General features: G+C 40.1%; 1 protein-coding gene across 9 annotated transcripts in view; it reads left to right on the top strand.

The window, feature by feature from the left end:
* The window catches only part of ESYT2 (extended synaptotagmin 2), an 81,829-nt gene that overhangs the window by 10,823 nt on the left and 49,750 nt on the right, over positions 1-21,256 (top strand). For all 9 annotated transcript variants that reach the window (XR_012002538.1, XR_012002540.1, XR_012002539.1 and 6 more), the window contains exons 2-3: positions 19,413-19,454; positions 20,338-20,472. Coding sequence is in view for 6 of the 9 variants with exons in the window: in XM_072763291.1 (XP_072619392.1) it covers positions 19,413-19,454; positions 20,338-20,472 (177 nt within the window). In the remaining 3 variants the exon portion in view is untranslated. The remainder of the gene's footprint in view (positions 1-19,412; positions 19,455-20,337; positions 20,473-21,256) is intronic.

Here is a 21,256-nt window from a genome sequence, read left to right as displayed (position 1 = left end):
GAGAGCTGGGCCCAGGCACCTGCAAGGGTGAAGGTGGCCTTGCTGCCAGTAGAGCACACTAACACACTCTCATGGCCTGTCTCAGGAGCAGATTGGACCTTCAGTTTATATAGCATTTTTATTTTTATTTTTATTTTTATTTTTATTTTTATTTTTATTTTTATTTTTATTTTTATTTATTTATTTATTTATTTATTTATTTATTTATTTATTTAATTCAGGATAGACATAGAGAGAAGGAAAGGCAGAGACACAGGCAGAGGGAGAAGCAGGCTCCTCAAAGGGAGCCCGATGTAGGACTCAATCCTGGATCCCCAGGATCATGCCCTGGGCTGAAGGCGGCGCTAAACCACTGCGCCCCCTGGGCTGCCCAGCATTAGCATTTTTAATTATTATGTTAGGGGTAACAAGTGGACAGGGGTGTATATTTCAAATGTTTTTGATCTATGCAAGTATTTGGGACAAATAATAGAAACATTCTTCGTGGTCTTTGTTTCCTCCTTACATTTCCAAGTTTTTGTATGGGATCATTTTTCTCCTGACTATAGAACTCACTTTCATATTTTTTTTTTAGTGCAGGTCAGCCAGCAGTGACTTTTCTGTTTGTGTTTGTTTGCAGAAAAAAAATGAGCAAATAATGCAGAATTCTCATATTCCAACCTACATACAATTTCTTTTTTTTTTTTTTTTTTAGATTTTATTTATTTATTCATAGAGATGCAGAGAGAGAGAGAGAGAGGCAGAGACACAGGCAGAGGGAGAAGCAGGCTCCATGCAGAGACTGACGTGGGACTCAATCCAGGGTTTCCAGATCCCGCCTTGGGCTGCAGGCGGCGCTAAACTGCTGCGCCACCGGGGCTGCCCCATACAATTTCTTATATTAACATATTGCATTAGTGCCGTGTTATTTGTTACAATTATTGAAACTGTTGATTCTTTTAGCTAAAGTCCACAGTTTACACTAGGAGTCTCCTTATTTATTTTTTTAAATTAATTTATTTAGAGAGAGCATGCACACATGAGTGGGTAGGAGGAGCAGAGGGAGAGGGATCAGCTGACTCCCCCTGAGGGCAGAGCCCCTGCCAGACTCAGTCCCAGTTCCTTGAGATCACCACCCCAGTCGAAAGCAAGAGTTGACACTCAACCTACTAAACCACCCAGGCGCACCAAGAATCTCTCCTTATTTTGTAGAATAGTATCATTGCCCTAAAAATCCCTCTATTCCCACCCTCTTCCAAGCTCCTGCGTGGTTATTGGTCTTTTTACTGTCCATAGAGTTACCTTCTTCAGAATGTCAGGTAGTTGGAATTACGTAGTCTGTGGTTATCTTTATTGCAAAAATATTCAATAACAAAATTAACTTTTAAAACATGTGCAGTTCGGTGTCATTTAGTACCTTCACAGTGTTGTGCAACTATCACCTCTGTCTGGTTCCAAAACATTTTCATCACCCCAAAAGAAACCCTGTGCCCATTAGCAGTCCCTTCCCACTTCGCCCTCCCCCTGCCCCAGCAGCTGCTGATCTACTTTCTGTCTCGTGATTTTCCTATTCTGACTATTTCCTGTAAATGGAATTATACAATATGTGACCTTTTGTGTCTGCTTTATTTCACTTAGCATTATATTTTCAAGATTTTATCCTAGAGTATACACCATTTCTTTTTATGGTGAATAATACTCCATTATATGGATATACCACAATCTGTTTATCATTTATCATTCCATCCATTGATGAACATTTGGGTTGTTGCTTTCTTTTGGCCATTGTGAATTGTGCTGTGAACATATGTGGACAAATTTTTATTTGAATACCTGTTTTCAATTTTGGGGGGCGGTATATACCTAGAAGTGGAATTGCTGGGTTTGACTTTTTGAGGACCTGCCAAACTGTTCTCCACAATAGTGGGACTATTTTACATTCTCACCAACAATGCAAAAAAGTTTCAAATCCTCTACATGCCTGGCAACACTTGCTATTTTTTAAACTATTTATTCAACTTTTTAAAAAAAAAGATTTATTTATTTATTTATGATATATATATATATATAGAGAGAGAGAGAGAGAGTGTGAGGCAGAGACACAGGAGGAAGGAGAAGCAGGCTCCATGCTAGGAGCCTGACGTGGTACTCGATCCAGGGACTGCAGGATCACGCCCTGGGCCAAAGGCAGGCGCCAAACGGCTGAACCACCCAGGGATCCCCTATTTATTCAACTTTTAACCAGTGGGAACTTACAAAACTTTTTTTCTTTTTAGTAATCTCTGTGCCCAATGTGAAGCTCAAATTCAAGACTCCAAGATAAAAGAGTCACTTGCTATACTGACTGAGCCAGCCAGGTGCTCTGAACACTTGTCATTTCATTTTTTGTCTTTTTGATTATAGCTATCCTGGTAGATGTGAAGTGGTATCTCATTGTGAGTTTATTTGCATTTACATAATAAGAAATACCACCTTTATGTGATAATGTGCATTTCTTCCCAACTCCACTTTTTTTTTTTTTTTTTAAAGGGAAAGCACTTAACTCCACATTTAATGAGTTTTTTGGGGTAGTTTTATTTTTTTTTTATTTTTTATTTTTTTATTTATTTATGATAGTCACAGAGAGAGAGAGAGAGAGGCAGAGACACAGGCGGAGGGAGAAGCAGGCTCCATGCACCGGGAGCCCGACGTGGGATTCGACCCCGGGTCTCCAGGATCGCGCCCTGGGCCAAAGGGGGTAGTTTTAAAATTGGCTATGTTGAGAATATTTACATCCTAGAGTTGGCAATCTCAGAACTGGTCGTAAATGTGTAGCAGCATATCACTGCTCTGAATGATGTTCCCCTCTTCCAGACAGGGCTCACCTGTCCTTTAAAGGCAGAATGGGAACAGGTCACCTTAATCTAATTAGGTTCTGAGTTAGGCCCAGGGCAAGTTGCAGGGAAAAGCTCTATCTCGTCTGATCTCATCCACTTTCAGGCATAGCTCCCCAAATGTTGTAACTAGAGACATGCTGTGTTGACTAAGTCCCTCTTCATTTAATCTTAGGGTCCACATTATGCTTTCTCAGTATAAGGAACCTGCCAAAAGCTCTGTTTTGCTTGTTAGAGGCTAGTTCCTGGTCCTGAGTAGTTTAAGAATTTGGCAAACATCTCAAGGATAAAACTATAAGAGTAAGTTCACTTCCCTCTGCCAAGGATCTTGAACCTGGGGTCCTCTTGCTCAGCTGACCCCACCCAACTCCCCATTCTTGACTCTTGTCTTGTGGGATTTCCATTACTCTGGCTTCTCTGCTTCTTAGGCATGTTCTCAACCTTTTAGACCACACCCCTGGGGGAAGACAGCCTTGGAACGTCAACTCACCACTGTAGTGCCTTCTCCCCTGCATTTTAGCCCCTCTGGCCCTTCTTGCTTTGGCAGATTTCCAGCGTCTTCAAGTGCATATATGCATATGTGAGAATGTGAACATGTGTGCTGAGTTTGTTTTCATCTGGCTTCTCTCATTAGTCTGCTGCAAGGTACTCCTATCCTCATAGCTTGAAGCCAGTGTTATGTTTAGGGAAAAATGGGTTTGTGAACTCCTAGTATATTGCCCTGTGAAAATTAGAAAAAAAAGTATTTTGTTGACTGTGTGATTTGGAAGTGGGATGGGAAGATACATTCAGGAGAAACGGATTAGGGGTCAAGTTTTTTTATTTTTAAGATTTTATTTATTCATGAGAGAGAGAGAGACAGAGAGAGAGGCAGAAAGATACGCAGAGGGAGAAGCAGGCTCCCTACAGGGAGCCCAATGTGGGACTCAATCCCAGGACCCCAGGATCACGCCCTGAGCTGAAGGCACTCAACTGCTGAGCCACTCAGGCATCCCATAGGTGTCAAGTTTTATTCATATGATTTTATTTCAAAATGTTTCCCTGGGTAAATATTTTACATTTATGTGGGTTTCATGGTACTTTTCCCCTCAGCTTTTTATTTAAATTCCAGTTAACATAAAGTGTAATATTAGTATCAGGTGTACATATAACACCCAGTGCTCATTACAGCCAGTGCCCTCCTTAATCCCCATCACCTATTTAACACATCCCCCCAGTGACCTCCCTTCCAGTAACAGTTTGTTCTCTATATAGTTCAGTTGTCTGTTTTCTTGGTTTTCCTCTCTTCCCCTTACCCTACACTGTGTTCATTTGTTTTGTTTCTTAAATTCCACACAAGAGTGAAATCATATGGTTTTGTCTTTCTCTGAATGACTTAACTCACTTAGCATAATATTCTCTAGTTCCATCCATGTCGTTGCAGGTAGCAAGGTTTCATCCTTTTTTTATGGCTGAATAACATTCCATTGTATATGTTGAGCATATTTTCATGTGTCTGTTGGTCATTTGGATGTCTTCTATAGAAAAATGTTCATGTCTTCTCATTTTTAAGCTGGATTGTTTGTTTCTTGGGTGTTGATTCTTGTAAGTCCTTTATATACCTTGGATACTACAGAGTACTTTCTAAAAAATTTTTAAGTAGGCTCCATGCCCAGTGTGGGCTTGAACCTGTGACCCTGAGATCAAGAGCAACACGCTGTACCAACTGAGCCAGCCAGCCATTTCAATTTTTAATTGAAATTTAAAATTAATTAATTAATTAATTTATTTATTTTAAAGATTTTATTTATTAATGAGAGAGAGAGAGAGAGGCAGAGACACAGGCAGAGGGAGAAGCAGGCTCCATGCAGGAAGCCTGATGTGAGACTCCATCCCCGGACCCTGGGATCACTCCCTGAGCCAAAGGCAGATGCTCAACCCACTGAGCCACCCAGGCGTCCCTAAAATTTCATTTTTAAATGAAAATACTGTTACTGTTAGCACTAGGTGTGAGGCAACCTGTAAATTTTAAGTGGTAGAGCTTGAAGTAAACAGATATAGAAAAATCCAGTTTGGGCTTCACTTATTTTACCTGTGAAATGGTACCTGACAAGTTTGGTAAACTTGGGAAATACGTGTCAAACATGACCATTGAGTGAATTTATGTTTTCATGGGTCACAAGCACTGTTTCATTTATTTTATACTTTATAGTTTCAGGAGGAAGACAGGCTGAAGATACTGGTAATGTGAATTATAAGTAGAGGAGAAAAATGGATTTTTAAACCTTGACATGCGTCCCATTTGTTGTATATAAGGAGGGGAGGGAAATCTGGCTGCCCTACAGAATAGTTTGGCTAGCACTGCCTCAGGGGAGCTTGCCTGGTGTATGCTCTGGATGTGGAGTCAGGGTCAGAGTCCAGACCTCCATGGACCCCAGCTCAGTGGCTCTTGGCCAACATCAACCTATTGGGGCTCAGATCTTTCATCTGCAAAGTGGTGAGGAAGTGCATTGGTTGATCTGTCAGGTCCATGCACCCTCTTAAAAATAAAAATGTACCAGGAGCAAAGGATGAGAGTGGGAGAGTAAAGGGGTGAGGTGGTGAAGGAGTTGGGGTTGAGGAAGGGAAAGAGTAGGTTGTGCTGGGTAAGTATAACCATTGGTTGTTAAATATACAGCCTATGATGCAGTAAAACAATTTATTCATGTATCTTTATGGCCTCACCAAATAGCTCTGACATGTATACAAGTTTGTAACTTCAGAAACAAGTTAGGGCCATAGTGGCATGACAGTGTTCCTGCTTCACTAACGGTTAGGCCAGGCATCCAGTAAGGGCACATAGATCACTGATATGTCCTTGTTTGTTGGCTTATCCACTGACAAGGAACCTTCCATCAGGCTACTGTTTCTAGGCCTTTGGAATTACATATTTGGTTCTGGTATTATTTGGGGAAATATCAGAATAAAATATATGAAGTATGGTAACACTGTATATTCCAGGGAATGGAATATTCATTTCCTTTTTAACAGCTGTATTAGAGATATAATCCACATACCATACAGTTCAGCCACTTAAAATATACCATTCATGGTTTTTCCATGACTGTGGAGCTAAAATCACCAGTGTCTGATTTCCATGATTGTGGAGCTAAAATCACCAGTGTCTGATTTTAGGATGATTTCGTCCTCTGTTAAACTCCACACCCACAGGGCACCCAAGGGCCTCAGGTCATGATCCCAGGATCCTGGGGTTGAGCCCCACGTCTGGCTTCCTGCTCAGTGGGGAGCCTGCTTTTCCCTCTACCCCCCCCCCCCATGTTCTCTCGCTCTCTCAAATAAATAAACATCAGCAAATCCATGCCCACTAACGCTCATTCCCCGTTCCCTCCATGTTTCTCACACTAGCCCTAGGCCACTACTGATCCATTTTCTGTCTCTATAGACTTACTTGTTCTGGACAGCCTGAGTCCAGACGTCAGTACGTGGTTTTTGTGACTTGGACTACCTGAGTGATAGAGAGGTAGATAGATGATAGAAGAGTCAGTATGTGGTTTTTGTGACTTGGACTACCTGTGTGATAGAGAGGTAGATAGATGATAGAAAATGAGAGGTGATAGGTGATTGATAGAGAAGTGGTAGATATTATACCCAGTTCCTGATTTTGAGGGTGCTCTGTAGTTGTAGAAGATACACTCATTGGGGAAACTGGGAAAGTGCACACAGGACCTTATGGTGCTTTTTGCAATGCCTGTAATTATTTCAGAAGAAAAGAATGGGGTGCGTAGGGGGCTCAGTCGGTGAAGCATCTGCCTTCAGTTCAGGTCATGATCTTAGGGTCCTGGGATCAAGCCCCACTTCGGGCTCCCTGTTTAGCAGGGAGGCTGCTTCTCCCTCTCCTTCTGCCCCTCATGCTGGAGCTTGCGTGCTCTCTTTCTCTCTCCCAAATAAATAAACTAAATCTTTTTTTAAAAAGGTAGAAATTATTGAAGATGCTCTTGGGATCTAGTTATTATTTCTGCGTATAGTTACACATATAGAGTGAATAAACAGTGATCTTATCGTTTCTGTATGTAATGATGCACATATAGTGAATAAACTAGTGGGTTTTCTAGGGAGAATTGGAGAGAGCCCAGGATTTGATCAAGAAATGTACATTTTTTGTGATTATTTTCTCCAAGATTTCCATCATTAAGTCTCTTATATGGAAAAGAGACTGATAGAGTAAGCCTGTCATATTTCTCCCTGGGAAATCCTGTAACATCAAAATCGAAGGTGTGGGTTTTTGGGGTGCTGTTTTTTGTTTTTAGGTGTTTCTGTCACAGTTGATGACAGGCATAATGGGAGGTGTATCAGAATCTTGGTTTCAAACATCTAGTAAAAATGATATTTAGGAAAAAAGTCCTAATGTTTTCAGGTGCCTTATTATTTATTGTTCTTCATTGCATACCAGTAAGGAATAAAAAAGAGAGAGAACAAGTAGATTTTGGGTTTGTAAATGTCTTTGACTTAATTTTTATATTTTTAAATTTCATTTTTATAATGCTTCAGATATATAGTTTGTGTGAGAGAATAAAATTAAGCTCTTAGAAATATGTAAACCTGTTTCTTAAAAATGAAAAATTCATAGTAAAATTTCAAACATATAATGACCTCTGAGTCCATGTAGATGTTTGGTATTCCTGTCAGTTCCATACTCCAGGGGATTTTATTTTATTTATTTTTTATTATTTTAATAATAAATTTATTTTTTTATTGGTGTTCAATTTGCCAACATACAGAATAACACCCAGTGCTCATCCCGTCAAGTACCCCCTCTCAGTGCCCGTCACCCATTCACCCCCCCACTCCCCGCCCTCCTCCCCTTCCACCACCCCTAGAGTTCGTTTGATCAAGAAATGTACATTTTTTGTGATTATTTTCTCCCAGAGTTAGGAGTCTTTATGTTCTGTCTCCCTTTCTGATATTTCCTACCCATTTCTTCTCCCTTCCCTTCTATTCCCTTTCACTATTATTTATATTCCCCAAATGAATGAGAACATATAATCTTTGTCCTTCTCCGATTGACTTACTTCACTCAGCATAATACCCTCCAGTTCCATCCACGTGGAAGCAAATGGTGGGTATTTATCGTTTCTAATGGCTGAGTAATATTCCATTGTATACATAGACCACATCTTCTTTATCCATTCATCTTTCGATGGACACCGAGGCTCCTTCCACAGTTTGGCTATTGTGGCCATTGCTGCTAGAAACATCGGGGTGCAGGTGTCCCGGCGTTTCATTGCATCTGAATCTTTGGGGTAAATCCCCAACAGCGCAATTGCTGGGTCGTAGGGCAGGTCTGTTTTTAACTCTTTGAGGAACCTCCACACAGTTTTCCAGAGTGGCTGCACCAGTTCACATTCCCACCAACAGTGTGAGAGGGTTCCCTTTTCTCCGCATCCTCTCCAACATTTGTGGTTTCCTGCCTTGTTAATTTTCCCCATTTTCACTGGTGTGAGGTGGTATCTCATTGTGGTTTGGATTTGTATTTCCCTGATGGCAAGTGATGCAGAGCATTTTCTCATGTGAGTGTTGGCCATGTCTATGTCTCCCTCTGTGAGATCTCTGTTCATATCTTTTGCCCATTTCATGATTGGATTGTTTGTTTCTTTACTGTTGAGTTTAATAAGTTCTTTATAGATCTTGGAAACTAGCCCTTTATCTGATACGTCATTTGCAAGTATCTTCTCCCATGCTGTAGGTTGTCTTTTAGTTTTGTTGACTGTATCATTTGCTGTGCAAAAGCTTCTTATCTTGATGAAGTCCCAATAGTTCATTTTTGCTTTTGTTTCTTTTGCCTTCGTGGATGCATCTTGCAAGAAGTTACTGTGGCCGAGTTCAAAAAGGGTGTTGCCTGTGTTCTCCTCTAGGATTTTGATGGAATCTTGTCTCACATTTAGATCTTTCACCCATTTTGAGTTTATCTTTGTGTATGGTGAAAGAGAGTGGTCTAGTTTCATTCTTCTGCATGTGGATGTCCAATTTTCCCAGCACCATTTATTGAAGAGACTGTCTTTCTTCCAGTGGATAGTCTTTCCTCCTTTATCGAATATTAGTTGACCATAAAGTTGAGGGTCCACTTCTGGGTTCTCTATTCTGTTCCATTGATCTATGTGTCTGTTTTTGTGCCAGTAGCACACTGTCTTGATGACCACAGCTTTGTAGTACAACCTGAAATCTGGCATTGTGATGCCCCCAGATATGGTTTTCTTTTTTAAAATTCCCCTGGCTATTCGGGGACCCAGTCTCCTATAGTAGTAGTAGCTACTGCTGCTCTTCCTTCAATAGTAGAACAAAGCTGGATTGATTCCGTGTGGTATATAGAACATGTGCAGTTAAGTCAGTGCTATGATTACGTATGTATCTTCTGGTCCGTTTCAGTCAAAACATAAGCATATAAATTTGAATAGTAGCATTTGATTTGAATTTAAGACCAAAAACAACCAGATTGTCTTAAATGTGTTAGTGAAGGAGATGAGAAGACATGTTTCCTATTCTTAGACTCATTTTAGTTTGTAAGATTGATGTAATTTATGCCAGAACCTCAATTCTAAATCAAGATTATCACATAATCTGTCTGACTTTCTTTAACAGTTGCAGAAAGAAAGTCTAAATGACTTTAGAATTTTGTTAAATTATGCTTCTAACCCTTGAATAATATCCATGGATCTGCATCTGTATGTAAGGCATTACATAAATCTCTTGACATTAGTATTTTGATAAGGGGTATCTAATTGTTGTCTGGGTAGAAGTTATGAAGTGCCCCTGTTTTGACTCTGCCATTGAATATTAGCCCTGGCTTAAATTCTCCCATGCATGCACTGAAACTTATGCCCCTCTCATCCTTCAAAAATAAATGGATGAACAAATAGTTCATCTAACCAGGGCAAATAATACTATGTGAAATTACAGAAGGCTTCATAGTAAAATTTCTCTAATGTATATATTAGTGAATTAGAAATAAGAATTGGTTTTCAAATGATTTAGACAGCTTGGTTAATTATAAAAGATGTGCTGGGATAAACCTAGCTTTCTAGTTTGGTTTTACTTTTTCCTGATTTACAAATATAGGTAGTGATCATTCATATAATAACAATAGTAATGCATTATTGTAGATAAACATGCTTTAAGCAAACATTTATTTATGTAAATACTTCCCCTCTCTGCCATTGCTTGAGCCAGAAGAGTGTCAAGATCATGGAGCTGAGGTGTGGTCCATACTGTGGCTCTCCATTGGGGTTTCAACCAGACTTCCTTTGTCAGCAGCTAGTTCTTATTTCAAACTGTTAAGAGTTTGAGACCACAGAAGAAAGCAACAAATTTACTCCATTAGGTATGTGGTGAGCATAATAAAAAAGTGATTACGTTACTGCCTTTGGTCTAAGGTAAACACTGCAGGAATATTAGTGCTTCTCAGATTTCTGGTGAAATTTCTTGTTAATGTAAAAAGCACCAAGGAGAGAATTTTTAAAATGTTTCCTGGTGGGAAAAGGCCCTTAAACAAAGGTGGATTTTCCAGCATGACCATTGTATTTTAATGTCTTTGTGCAATATTATTCCTTCTAGTGTATGAAATTACACTGTTACACAGTAGTCCAGTCCAAATCCACGTGAAGTGGACCCAAACTACTGAGAAAGGTACAACTGTGTGGACTTTGAGAAAGGTTAATTGCCTTCTTTACTGCGTGAATTAGTTGATTGCCTCCCTTTTATGTAGACAAGGAATAAGTAAACCCAGTTATTTTGTAGTTTCTTTTTACCATCTAAATGACTAATTTGACCACTGTTAATATTTCATTACAGGATTGTTAGGTTTTGAGAGAAACATTCCTCTTTCATGCTTTTAACCTTGAATATTTTCTTTGTAGAGGTAGCTTTTAGGAGAAAGCACCCCAGTATCTTAGAGAAAATTATTGTATTAAGATTTCTTGACTCCAGTTTTTAGAATTTGCATCTGTACGGAGCCTCTGGGGAAGGTGGGAGCAGGGCAGATTGTGAGGAAAGATAGAGGTAGTTTACAATAACCCTTCTGGGAAATAGGTGAAGAAGTTCAAATATAAAAAGATTGGAGGGCACAAATTTATGTTGATACCAGTTTCACTGGAGTCATTTTCTCTGGTATGTTCAGCAGCCAATCTGTCAGAATGCTCGGAGCTCCTCACTGATACGTTTACCAAGAGGTAACATGTACACTGGAAGATACTGATGACTTACAGTTTAAAATTTTTGAAATCCTTTCATTTGGAAGTTTGTCCAGTGTTAGTACTTAATACTTTTTCTAATGCCTTTTTTTTTTAAAAGATTTATTTATTTATTCATGAGAGAGACAGACTGAGAGAGAGGCAGAGACACAGGCAGAGGGAGAAGCAGCAGACTCCTCACAGGGAGCCCGATGTGGGACCCGAACACGGATCCCGGGATCACGACCTGAGCTGAAGGCAGGCGCCCAACTGCTGAGCCACCCAGGCATCCCTCTAATGCCTTTTTTCCCCTTCATAACTATATAAGAGGAAGAAATTGTAGTTTCTTTCCCCCCTCCAGGTTCTGTGGAGAAGTCCCCAGGTCCCCTCCACTTATCTCAGCAGGCTATACATATTTTGTTGTCTGTGTCTGTCAGGACTGGAAAGCACCGGCATGGAGAATTGTACATGTCCACTTGATCCAAGGTCAAGAGAGTGAGACCAATTTCTGACACTCTTGTACTGGTGTTCTATACTTCCATCTTCATTGATAGCAGTTCCAAATCCTGGATTCTATACACTGGGTCCTTGGACTCCTTTTGGTTGGTTTGTGAGTTAACCGGAAATTTTCTGGGTAATTTTAACTTGCTGCAAGTCTTTTTCCATTTGCATTGATTTTAAAATTAAGCAGTATGCAGACAAGACAATATTAAACATTTGAAGATTTTTAGTTAGTATCTCCCCAGCTTATGAACTGTTTGAGTGCAGCTCAGATCTATTTAAGTAAACCTGCTGTGTACCCCCAGGCAAAGGTATGCGTTATTACCTAAAGGTTTTCTGAAAACAGAGTTTCTTTTGTGATATAATGAATAAAGTATAGGCATATCATGTTTTCTTAGAATCTGTGGTTGTCCTGTTATTGCCTAATTTGATCTTATTTTTGAGAGGCAAATGTTAATTTTAGATAAGGAAATTGCTGAAAAGTCTTTTTTCAATTTGTAGGCTTACGTAGAACTCATTGCATGGTGTAGGAAGGTTGGTGTTTTGGGACTGCCTATATGTGGGTGGCTCTCACTTGTGCTGGATGGCTGCTGAGGAAAGGCTGGCTTGGGTTTGTGCTGGTTGGGACCTCCCCCAGGTTCCAAAGGCACACTCAGAATAGCTGTATCAGAAGGACTGAATTCCTTTTTCCTTTGCCCCGAAGTAGTGAAAGAATTCTTTCACTAGAACCAGTCACTGCTCCAAGTAAGAATTTAGTAAGTTTTTGGTATTGGGTATGGTTTTGCTATTGGTTTTTATTAGTTTTTGAGTAGTGCCTAAAGGACAATGCAAAAATGAGCAAAGCTCAAATCTTTCTTAGGATGAGGAAGAACCTGAACGTAAGTGAATTTGATGAACTTAATTGGCCAGTTTCCTGTTTGAAGTTTAATGACATTTGGTTTCCAAAATGATCACTTTATTCATTTATTCTTTTACTTAAAAATATTACATCAATCATGCTTCAGGTGTCATAGATACATATCTTCATATTTTCCCAGAGTATGATTACCTTATTATAGATTCTTTTTTTAATAAGGGAAGGAGTCCACAGCACTTATACTGTATGTTTCAGTGCTGGTACCGTGAGTGAAGTTTAAAAGGACACCCCACACTCAGTGTGCTTCCTGTGTAGTTGCTGGTGCCCAGTCCTCTGCCAGTGCTGGATTGAGCACTCATGTTCCACACAAGTGCTAAGTGTCCACATTGTCTTCAAGGGGAGTACTGTTTGAAGAAAAAACTCAGTCCTTTAATTGAACTTCAATTTTAAGTGTTAGCCTACATTATTTGTAATGCTCAGAAATGGGGAAAAAGATACCGTGAGAAAAGTTTAACTGTGCTCCGACTTGCAGCACCCTTTGTACTTCAGCAGGTGGGACAAGGAGAGTCTCTTCCCTCCAGCCTGTTCCCCGGTGTCTTTGAACAAATTAGTCATCCTCTGTGAGTCTGTTTCATGACCTATTAGATGGAGCCACTGATGGTTCAAAGTGTTGGGAGGATTAAACAAGATACTGTATGTTCTTGGCACACAATGTTCTGTCTTTGTATATTTGGTTTAATTTTTTTTAAAACAAAACAACTTTGGTAATATCAACATCATATTAGAATCCAAAATATGTCTTTGTTCTTTTTAAAGATTAAAAAGAGATTTCTTGTGTAGTGTCAACTTTTAAATATAGTCAAAACTTAAGTAACCATACAATGATTCTTTCTAGTTTGTAGAGATAATATAAATAATAAATACAAAAACTTGTTTTTTAATTGGACTTAGGAAATTTAAGTGGCTTTTGTGTTTTTTAAGTTCAAAGATAAGATTTAAAACCAAATGATGTGTGTTCATAGATTCTTCTGTGATATAGGAATGTGTTTTCTATTTTCTCTGTACATTCCAGTTTTTATCTTCGATGTTTTTGCTACTTTAAATTCTGTTTGGTGGAACAGAAGCAAATGTTTATGAATATGTATTAGAAGCAGATTTTTTGACTTAGTAAATAGAATTAAAATTTGGTAACAGATTTACTTTCTTTAATTCTGATATATTTTTCTTTGACACTTTGAAATAATCCCTTATAAATTAGAAGTCTCAGAACTATTGAGTGCTTTGGGATCCTACTACAAGGAGATGGCTTGACTCTCAATGCCAGCTAGTTCACTTGCGTTGAGGGCTTATTTGTACGGGTGGTTTCTCCTTTCTTATATTTTCAGAATAGATTGGGGGTACTGCAGAAGTGTTTCCTTGAATGCTAATCTTCCATCATTTCTCTACTGAACACTCTAGCATTGACCCATTGCTTGTAGAATAAAATCAGCACCCCTTTGCACAGCATTCAGTCTGGCCTTGACCTTATTTTTCAGCTTCAGCATTTACCATTCCTCCCGTCTCCAAATCCAGCCAGCATAAATTGCATATGCTGTTATTTCTGCTTAGAATAGTCTCTTTACATAGCAAGCCCCAACTGATTTTTCCAAACCAATCTTACACACTGTTCTTCCCAAATTTCTTATGGACTCTTCCAGGCAGCATCAGATAAATTCCTTGGGTTCCCAGATCTTCCCTCACAGACCAGTGGTTACACGTTTCCACACCAGCCTACTCCACCACCTGTGAGCTTCCCAGAGACAGGAGTGTGTCTAAGTCTATGGTAGTATCCTTAGCTCTGAGGACAGAGTCAGAAGTTAACTGGTCAAAAAATGGCTGCCTCAGTCCATGCTTCAAAAATGCAGTCTATACGTGTGCAGTAGTTTGAGAAATAATAGCATGGTGACAAATGCAGTAACAAAATCAGAATTCACACTAGTCAAACTGTATTTCTGTTCTGGTGCATGATGGTGAGTTAGAGAAGCTTTATTACATAAATTTAAATTCTGTAGACAATTTGTGGGACTGTTGTGTGTTTTGCAGGAAAAGTCAATAACCTTATAGGGTTACTCGGTTTTGTTTTGTTTTTGTTTTTGTTTTTTGTAAAGATTTTGTTTATTCATGAGATACACAGAGAGAGGTGGAGACATAGGCAGAGACAGAAGCAGGCTCCATTCAGGGAGCCTGATGTGGGACTCGATCCCAGAACTCCAGGATCATGCCCTGGTCCGAAGGCAGACACTCAACCCCTGAGCCACCCAGGTGTCCTCGGTTACTCTGTCTTTAAGTACCACAGGGTGAGTAGGAACTTGTTAGCATACCATTGGACCCAATTTGAAAAATACCAGTGAAGTTAAAGAAACCAAATAATGTTAGAGAAGGCACATGACTTCATTGTGGAATGTTTTTTGCAGAAGTCATTTTGTATTTAGTAAGTTGCTTAGAAATGGGATTGCTGGGTCATAGGGTAAATATATTTGGGATTTTATCATTACTATTTAAATATCATCGCCCTCTCATGCAAATGTTAGGTAAAACCAGTCTTTAAATTGCACTTTTCTTAGTCTTGGGTGAAATACTGGGTCTAGTGATTGTGTTTTATTGTAAATTGCTATCATGCTTGCTGAACTTTGCTATCAGCTATTTCAGGACTTGTACTGTATTTGACATCTAGAGTCCAGATAAGTAGATCACTATTAAATACAAAATTTTCTACTTCTGACTTAGTACTTCCTATAATTTAAGGCATATAACCTGAGTTTTGAGCTTTACTCTTCAATGGGAGTCTGCCCTACTGAGAACTTGATGTACTCTGGGTTGACTATCTCCATGCCACTCTTTACATCCCTCAGTAATAGAGTGATCAACAGCAGGGGCAGACAGATCTGATTTTCCATCCCCTTTCTGTCACTTAGTAGCTATCCTGTACGTTGGAGGTATTAATGATTCCTATTTGTAGATTTGCTGTTTAGAATGAGCTCAGAGCATTAGAAGGAAAAGCTGACTGGGGTTGGGGAGTGAAGGAGAGGCAGAAATGGTGACTCTGAGGTTTCTGGTTTGCTCATTTGGGTGGATGGTTAGAAATAGTTCAGGTGCAAGGCAGGAGAGAAAATTAACACAGGTCCCATATATGTGACTTGGGAGATGGAAAGCTTCATGGACTCGTTGAGACAATTCCTCAGTCTACTTTGAAGGCAGTTGGATGAGGAGAAGGAAGAAACGTGGACACGTGCACTTCTGCAGCAAATATCTGAGGATAATGGGCATGGATCCATGTCCTGGGTTGTGCAAACTAGTTGTGTCTACCTTATAATCTACAAATACACACACACACACACACACACACAGAATTAGCTCAGATAATGTATTTTGATAGCTTACCACAGAACCTGCCACACACATAGTAGCACATAGTACTGCCTGACTAACCTGGTTACCAGTTACTTCTGTTATTTCCACCAAGTATACTTGGGTTTGAAAACTCATAATGCCCTTAACTCATCTTCCAGAAACACGGATGGACAGAGATTTATTATCTGTTCCTCAGCCGTCCAAGGACGGGGTCTTCAGCATCTGCCTTCCTTCACCTTCTTCAAACCTTTTATATGAAAGGCTTTGAAGGGACCTCAACCTTATTGACTACCTCATCATATGATCTTAGCTTTCTTGGATTTGTGGGCTCTAAAAATCTGATGATTTATCTTTAAGTAAATTTGTATACATACAGCTTTGTGTGTGGATTCCCAGACAGGACCCTAATCTTTGAGCTTTAAATTTGAAGTGGGTAGAAAATCTAGATTAGTCAAAGCTTTCTATGTGTGAGGCATTGTACTTAGGATAGGTGGTTATGGGCTTTTAGAACTTAGCAAGAATTCAGTTCTTCAAAGAAACTAAAGAATCCTAAAGAAAAAAGTGAAAACTGCTATAAACACATTTTATCTCTCAGTAGTAGAAAGAAAACCTTTTGCACCTACAGAGAACGTTTCTCTGAAGTATGTGTGATTAATAGATGGCTCTCTACCAGTCAATGAAAAGGAACTGACCATTTACCTCCTCCCTGCTCACTGGAGAAAGATGCAGCCCATCTGGCCCAGATGTGTCTGGGAAGACCTGAGTCTATCCCGTCTCCTGGTTATTGAGGGATATCCATCTATAGAGGTGCTGGGACCAGCCCCCCAAGAGCCTACCATGTTCTCAGTAGGGATGGACATTCTGATGTTTGCCTTAAGTGATGATTTGCGGCATCACAAGCTTAGAATCACAACAGGTAAAGTCATTGTTTTCACAGATGGTGTTTCACTTGTTTACTGGGGATAAGGTATAAATGAACATATCCTGTCACTTCCTAATATTTGGGAACAAAAAAAGATCTGAAAACAGGTAAAAGGAAGTCTTAAGTGACAGATTAAACTCATCTTGCTGTAACTTGACATTGGGAATATTTCTTTATGAAGCAGAGCAGCAGTTTAAGATTTCTAGAACTGAGGCCATACCTCCTGTGCAGGCCTCTCTCACTGACATCCTGGCATCATCTGCAAGCCCATGTGGTCCTAAGGATTATCTTGATGTGGATTGCTGCTATTTTTATTCAGTGTGGAATAATACAGAATTTTAATCTAAGTCCAACACTGTATTGTGGTTTTACCCTTCACATGACATTAAAGTAGAGAAATTTACAGAAGGAATTTACAGTAATTTCAGTAATATTCTAAATAGCCACAAATATAGATGTCTCTGAAAAAGCAAAGTCCACACAAAGAGTCAGGAGTGTTGTTATTAGGTGGAGTGTTGAGCAGTCGGTCAGTTCTGAGCAGCCTCTCTTTAGAGCATCTCTCTAGAGACACTTCTTTCCTTTGTACAAGTATGTTCTGCACTGGGCCAGAGGGAGGGGTTGGGTACACACAGAGTGATTGTGACAAATGCAGATTTCTGGACAGAACCTGAGTGTGACTGTGCCATGGGGCTGAGGAGTGATTGTGAATGGTGACATGTTTGCGAAGTTGTTTGGAACTGAGGTGAGCTGATTGTAAGGGGAAATGGCCGAGAGGGGAAGTTAGGAAAAAGGTAACCAGTAAATAAAGAAGAATATATTTCTGCACAAAGGAGCCATTATTGTTTGGTTGAATTCCACAGGGCTGTGATAAAGACAAGATTTGGGCATGGCAAGTCAGAAAAAATGATTTGAACCAGGTCTTTGATCTCCCGATTGATAAACATGTAGGAGTTTATGGCCTTCAGTGAGGGTAACTGAAATGGAGCTCCTGTGTTCCTAGAGTTCTAGAGCTAGGCAAACTAGCATCATGTGTGGCTGGGAAGCCGAGCAAGGCCTCCCTGTGAGTGGGTGTCAGCAGCCCGGCATCACCAGGAAAGGCAAGCCTGCCGCGAGAATTGCCGACTCTATCGTTTGCCCTGAAATTGTAGGAGAAACACACCTACAGTGAAGGGGTTCTGGCTCTCCCCTGGTAGGTGCTCTGCTTGTGCTTTTGGTCCTTCCTGTTGCCATTGTGGCTAGTTGGATTCAGAGGGACAGGGGCCAAAGGGAAGACCATCTCTGTCCTGTGAGGGAGCAGCAGAGCACACAGCAGAGCACACAGCTTCATTTTTGTACCCCGCCCAGTCACTCTAACACGCCCCCAGATTTTCAGCTTCTTTGCAGAAAGTAGTTCCACAGGGGTTTGTCCTCTGGATTTACACAGTCTTTGCCAGCTGTTCTCTTCCCTAAATCATTGCCTTCTTGAATATTATCCCTCCCAACTCTCCAGACTTTTTCTTAATTCTGGAAGGTTGCCTTCCCTTTGGTTTTGTCCCAGGATGGAGTCAAGCTAACTGACTTAGAAGGCATTATTTCCGTTCCCTCTAGCCCACCCTCATTTTTTGGGTATCCTGAGTCTGTGACATGGAGGGGTGGGCTGCTCAGGCACGTGGACAGACACACAGGAGGAGGAGGAACCTGCTGTCCCCTCTCGTGGGGCAGTGATGTGGCCTCCCCCCAGGAACCAGCTGCGGCTGCTGCTTTGCTCCTCAGGACGAAGCATGAGAGCACTGTCTTCCTGGGAACCTCCCTGCCCCCTGCCACTCTGTTTTTCTCTGGCCAGCTCCTCTGAGCTGGACTGTGGGGTGGGGGGTTTGTCTTTCACTGGCTGCTAGTGTGGCAGTTCTCGAAATCAGAATGTTTCTCAGACCATCTCTCAGTCATCCTTACAGAACTGCCTGTGACCCATTGTACCTCTAAACCAAAAATATGGTTTTCAGAACGTTGGTATGGCCTGTATGGTATTCTTTCTTTGAGGAAGTACCTAGCATTTCTCAGAGGAGAACTCCTTACCCAAAACAGCTTTAGCCTTCCTCTGCACAAGGTTTTTATTTTAACAGCAAAGAAAATACCTTTTCATCTTTTTTCTAAATAAGTTTGTTTCTCTATCTGCAAACACTCATTTTCTGCAGTTTACAGGCCCTACTCATGGAGAACTAGAACTATAATATTCATTTAGGAGATGGTGTGAGAGGAGCCAGTTACAGAAAAGCATCTGCTGGCTGGTTTGGGCCAAAAGAGGAAAGTAAGAGGGAAAAGTGGGTTCTTGAAGCCTGAGAGCATAGATGTTTGGATACAGATGGCACTGCTGGCCATGGAATGGAGAAATATGTCTCTTCAAAAGGAAGAGGTTACAGCGGAATACTCTTCCCAATGTTGAGCTTCCTTCTGGACCTCAGAGATACAAAGAGGGGACTGTGGCATTGGTGGTCACTAGACTTTTCTGCCCCAAAGTGGTGTTGGGACATAAAGAACCAGAGTGTGACACGTTTCAGTTTCTCCTCAGAAGCCATTGTGCAGAACTTCAGAGGGGGGCAGGTAAAGAAGCATTATCTAAACAAGCATGCAGTAACAATATCAAAGAGCCTGTGTGACATTTTATGTACAGTTCCTGGGAGTCCATAAGTCATGTGTATGTTTTTTTCTCTTAGGTTCATTTTCCAGACACTGAAAGAGCAGAATGGCTAAATAAGGTAAGAGTAGAATATACTAAATACCAGATTATCAACGGGAGTTAGAAGATGAGTTGCCATCTTTCCATTTTGGGGAATTTGGATGTTGACAGTATGTGAACTCATTTGGACTTAGTGGGCTGGCTCCTGCTCCCCAAAACACTGAGTCATAACTAATATATTACTTTCCTAAATGGTGAAAACTGTGTCTTTAATGTAAAAAATTGATTATATATTCATAGTTGTGTTTTTGGTCTTGTGTCTACTTCCCTGGTTGGCTAGTCCTCAAGTCTATTAATTTATAATAATCACAAGCACAATTTTTTGAAATACTACAAAAAGGAGTATAACTACCAAGAAACTTAGTAATTAATAATTATTTTTAAAGGTTATTTTTTAAGATCATATACTTTGAAGTAGATGTTTGTCCCTGTATTTTATATGTTCTTAGAGCTACAGAGTAGGAACTAATTGATGTTTGCCTTACAGCACCAGAAGTTAGTCCATTATTAAAGAAAACTCATTAATGTTTACTAAAAAAAAAAGCCTAAAAAAAAACAGATCTGTTTTAGGTTTTTAAAAATGAATTGAAACCACAAGGCTTTCTGATTTTTTTCCTAAGCAACTTTATTTATTTTTTATTTTTTATTTTTCCTAAGCAACTTTAAATGTACTTCTGAGTGCTTACCCAGAATAACTAATTTCTGTAGCATATTAGTTTTTTGTTGAGGTCCATTTTTGAAATTCAGATCATGTTATTTTGCGTAACAAAAGTAGACACTCCCCGCTCTTTTAACTTTCAAAAATTCTGGTAAACTATAGAGGTGTAATTTTTCATGATGACATAAGTACATTATTATGTATTAGAGCATTTTGTTTGACATGGGTTCTTTCTTCTTTACAGACTGTAAAACATATGTGGCCTTTTATTTGCCAGTTTATAGAGAAGTTGTTTCGAGAAACTATTGAGCCAGCTGTGCGGGGAGCAAACACCCACCTTAGCACTTTCAGTTTCACAAAAGTTGACGTGGGCCAACAGGTTAGTTTCTTAAGTATTCTCAGTTGTGCGTATGGTAGAATTGGTGTGAAAACTTAAAAAATATATATATTAAACTACTTTATGGGGATCCCTGGGTGGCTCAGCGGTTTGGCGCCTGCCTTTGGCCCAGGGCGCAATCCTAGAGTCCCGGGATCGAGTCCCGCATCGGGCACCTGGCATGGAGCCTGCTTCTCCCTCTGCCTGTGTCTCTGCCTCTCTCTCTCTCTCTGTATGTCTATCATCAATCAATCAATCAATCTTTAAAAAAAAAAAAAGGAAAAGAAAACTACTTCAAATTACTTTCTAGAGAAAAACCTGTTCCTGAGGAAGGCCTGGCAGGGTGTCTCTGCAGCTTGTCCCTGTGCTACCTCATGTGGGACACCCTCCCCTCACCTTGTACTCATTCTGTTCCTGCTGTCTGTGGCCAGTTCAGTCTCCTTGGGCAGTTTCTCTCAGTTCCCAGTATGTCCTTGTACCTTACAGCCTTCTGTCAGAATTACCTTTGCAGTTTTTTACAATCTGTCTCATTGGAAAGGGAGTTTGTTATGTGAATTCATAATAAAGGTTTAATAATTGACAACAAACTTAAAGGCATTTACACCTCAGGACATTTAAAATCAGCCATTAAGGACTCTGGTGCCAGGCTTGTAGAATCACATTAACTATGTGGATGAAGGGAAAGATAGATTTTGTTATTAGAATCATACAGAAAGAAAAACTGCTAATTCCTAAACTAGTGAAAGCCTCAAGACAACATCTAAATTAGTTGAGCATAGCTGGCTTC

The sequence above is a fragment of the Vulpes vulpes genome, chromosome 7 (assembly GCF_048418805.1).
Source record: "Vulpes vulpes isolate BD-2025 chromosome 7, VulVul3, whole genome shotgun sequence".
NCBI classification, from domain to species: Eukaryota; Metazoa; Chordata; class Mammalia; order Carnivora; family Canidae; genus Vulpes; species Vulpes vulpes.
Note: the sequence above shows the minus strand (reverse complement) of the source record. Positions and strands in the feature narration are given on the sequence as shown.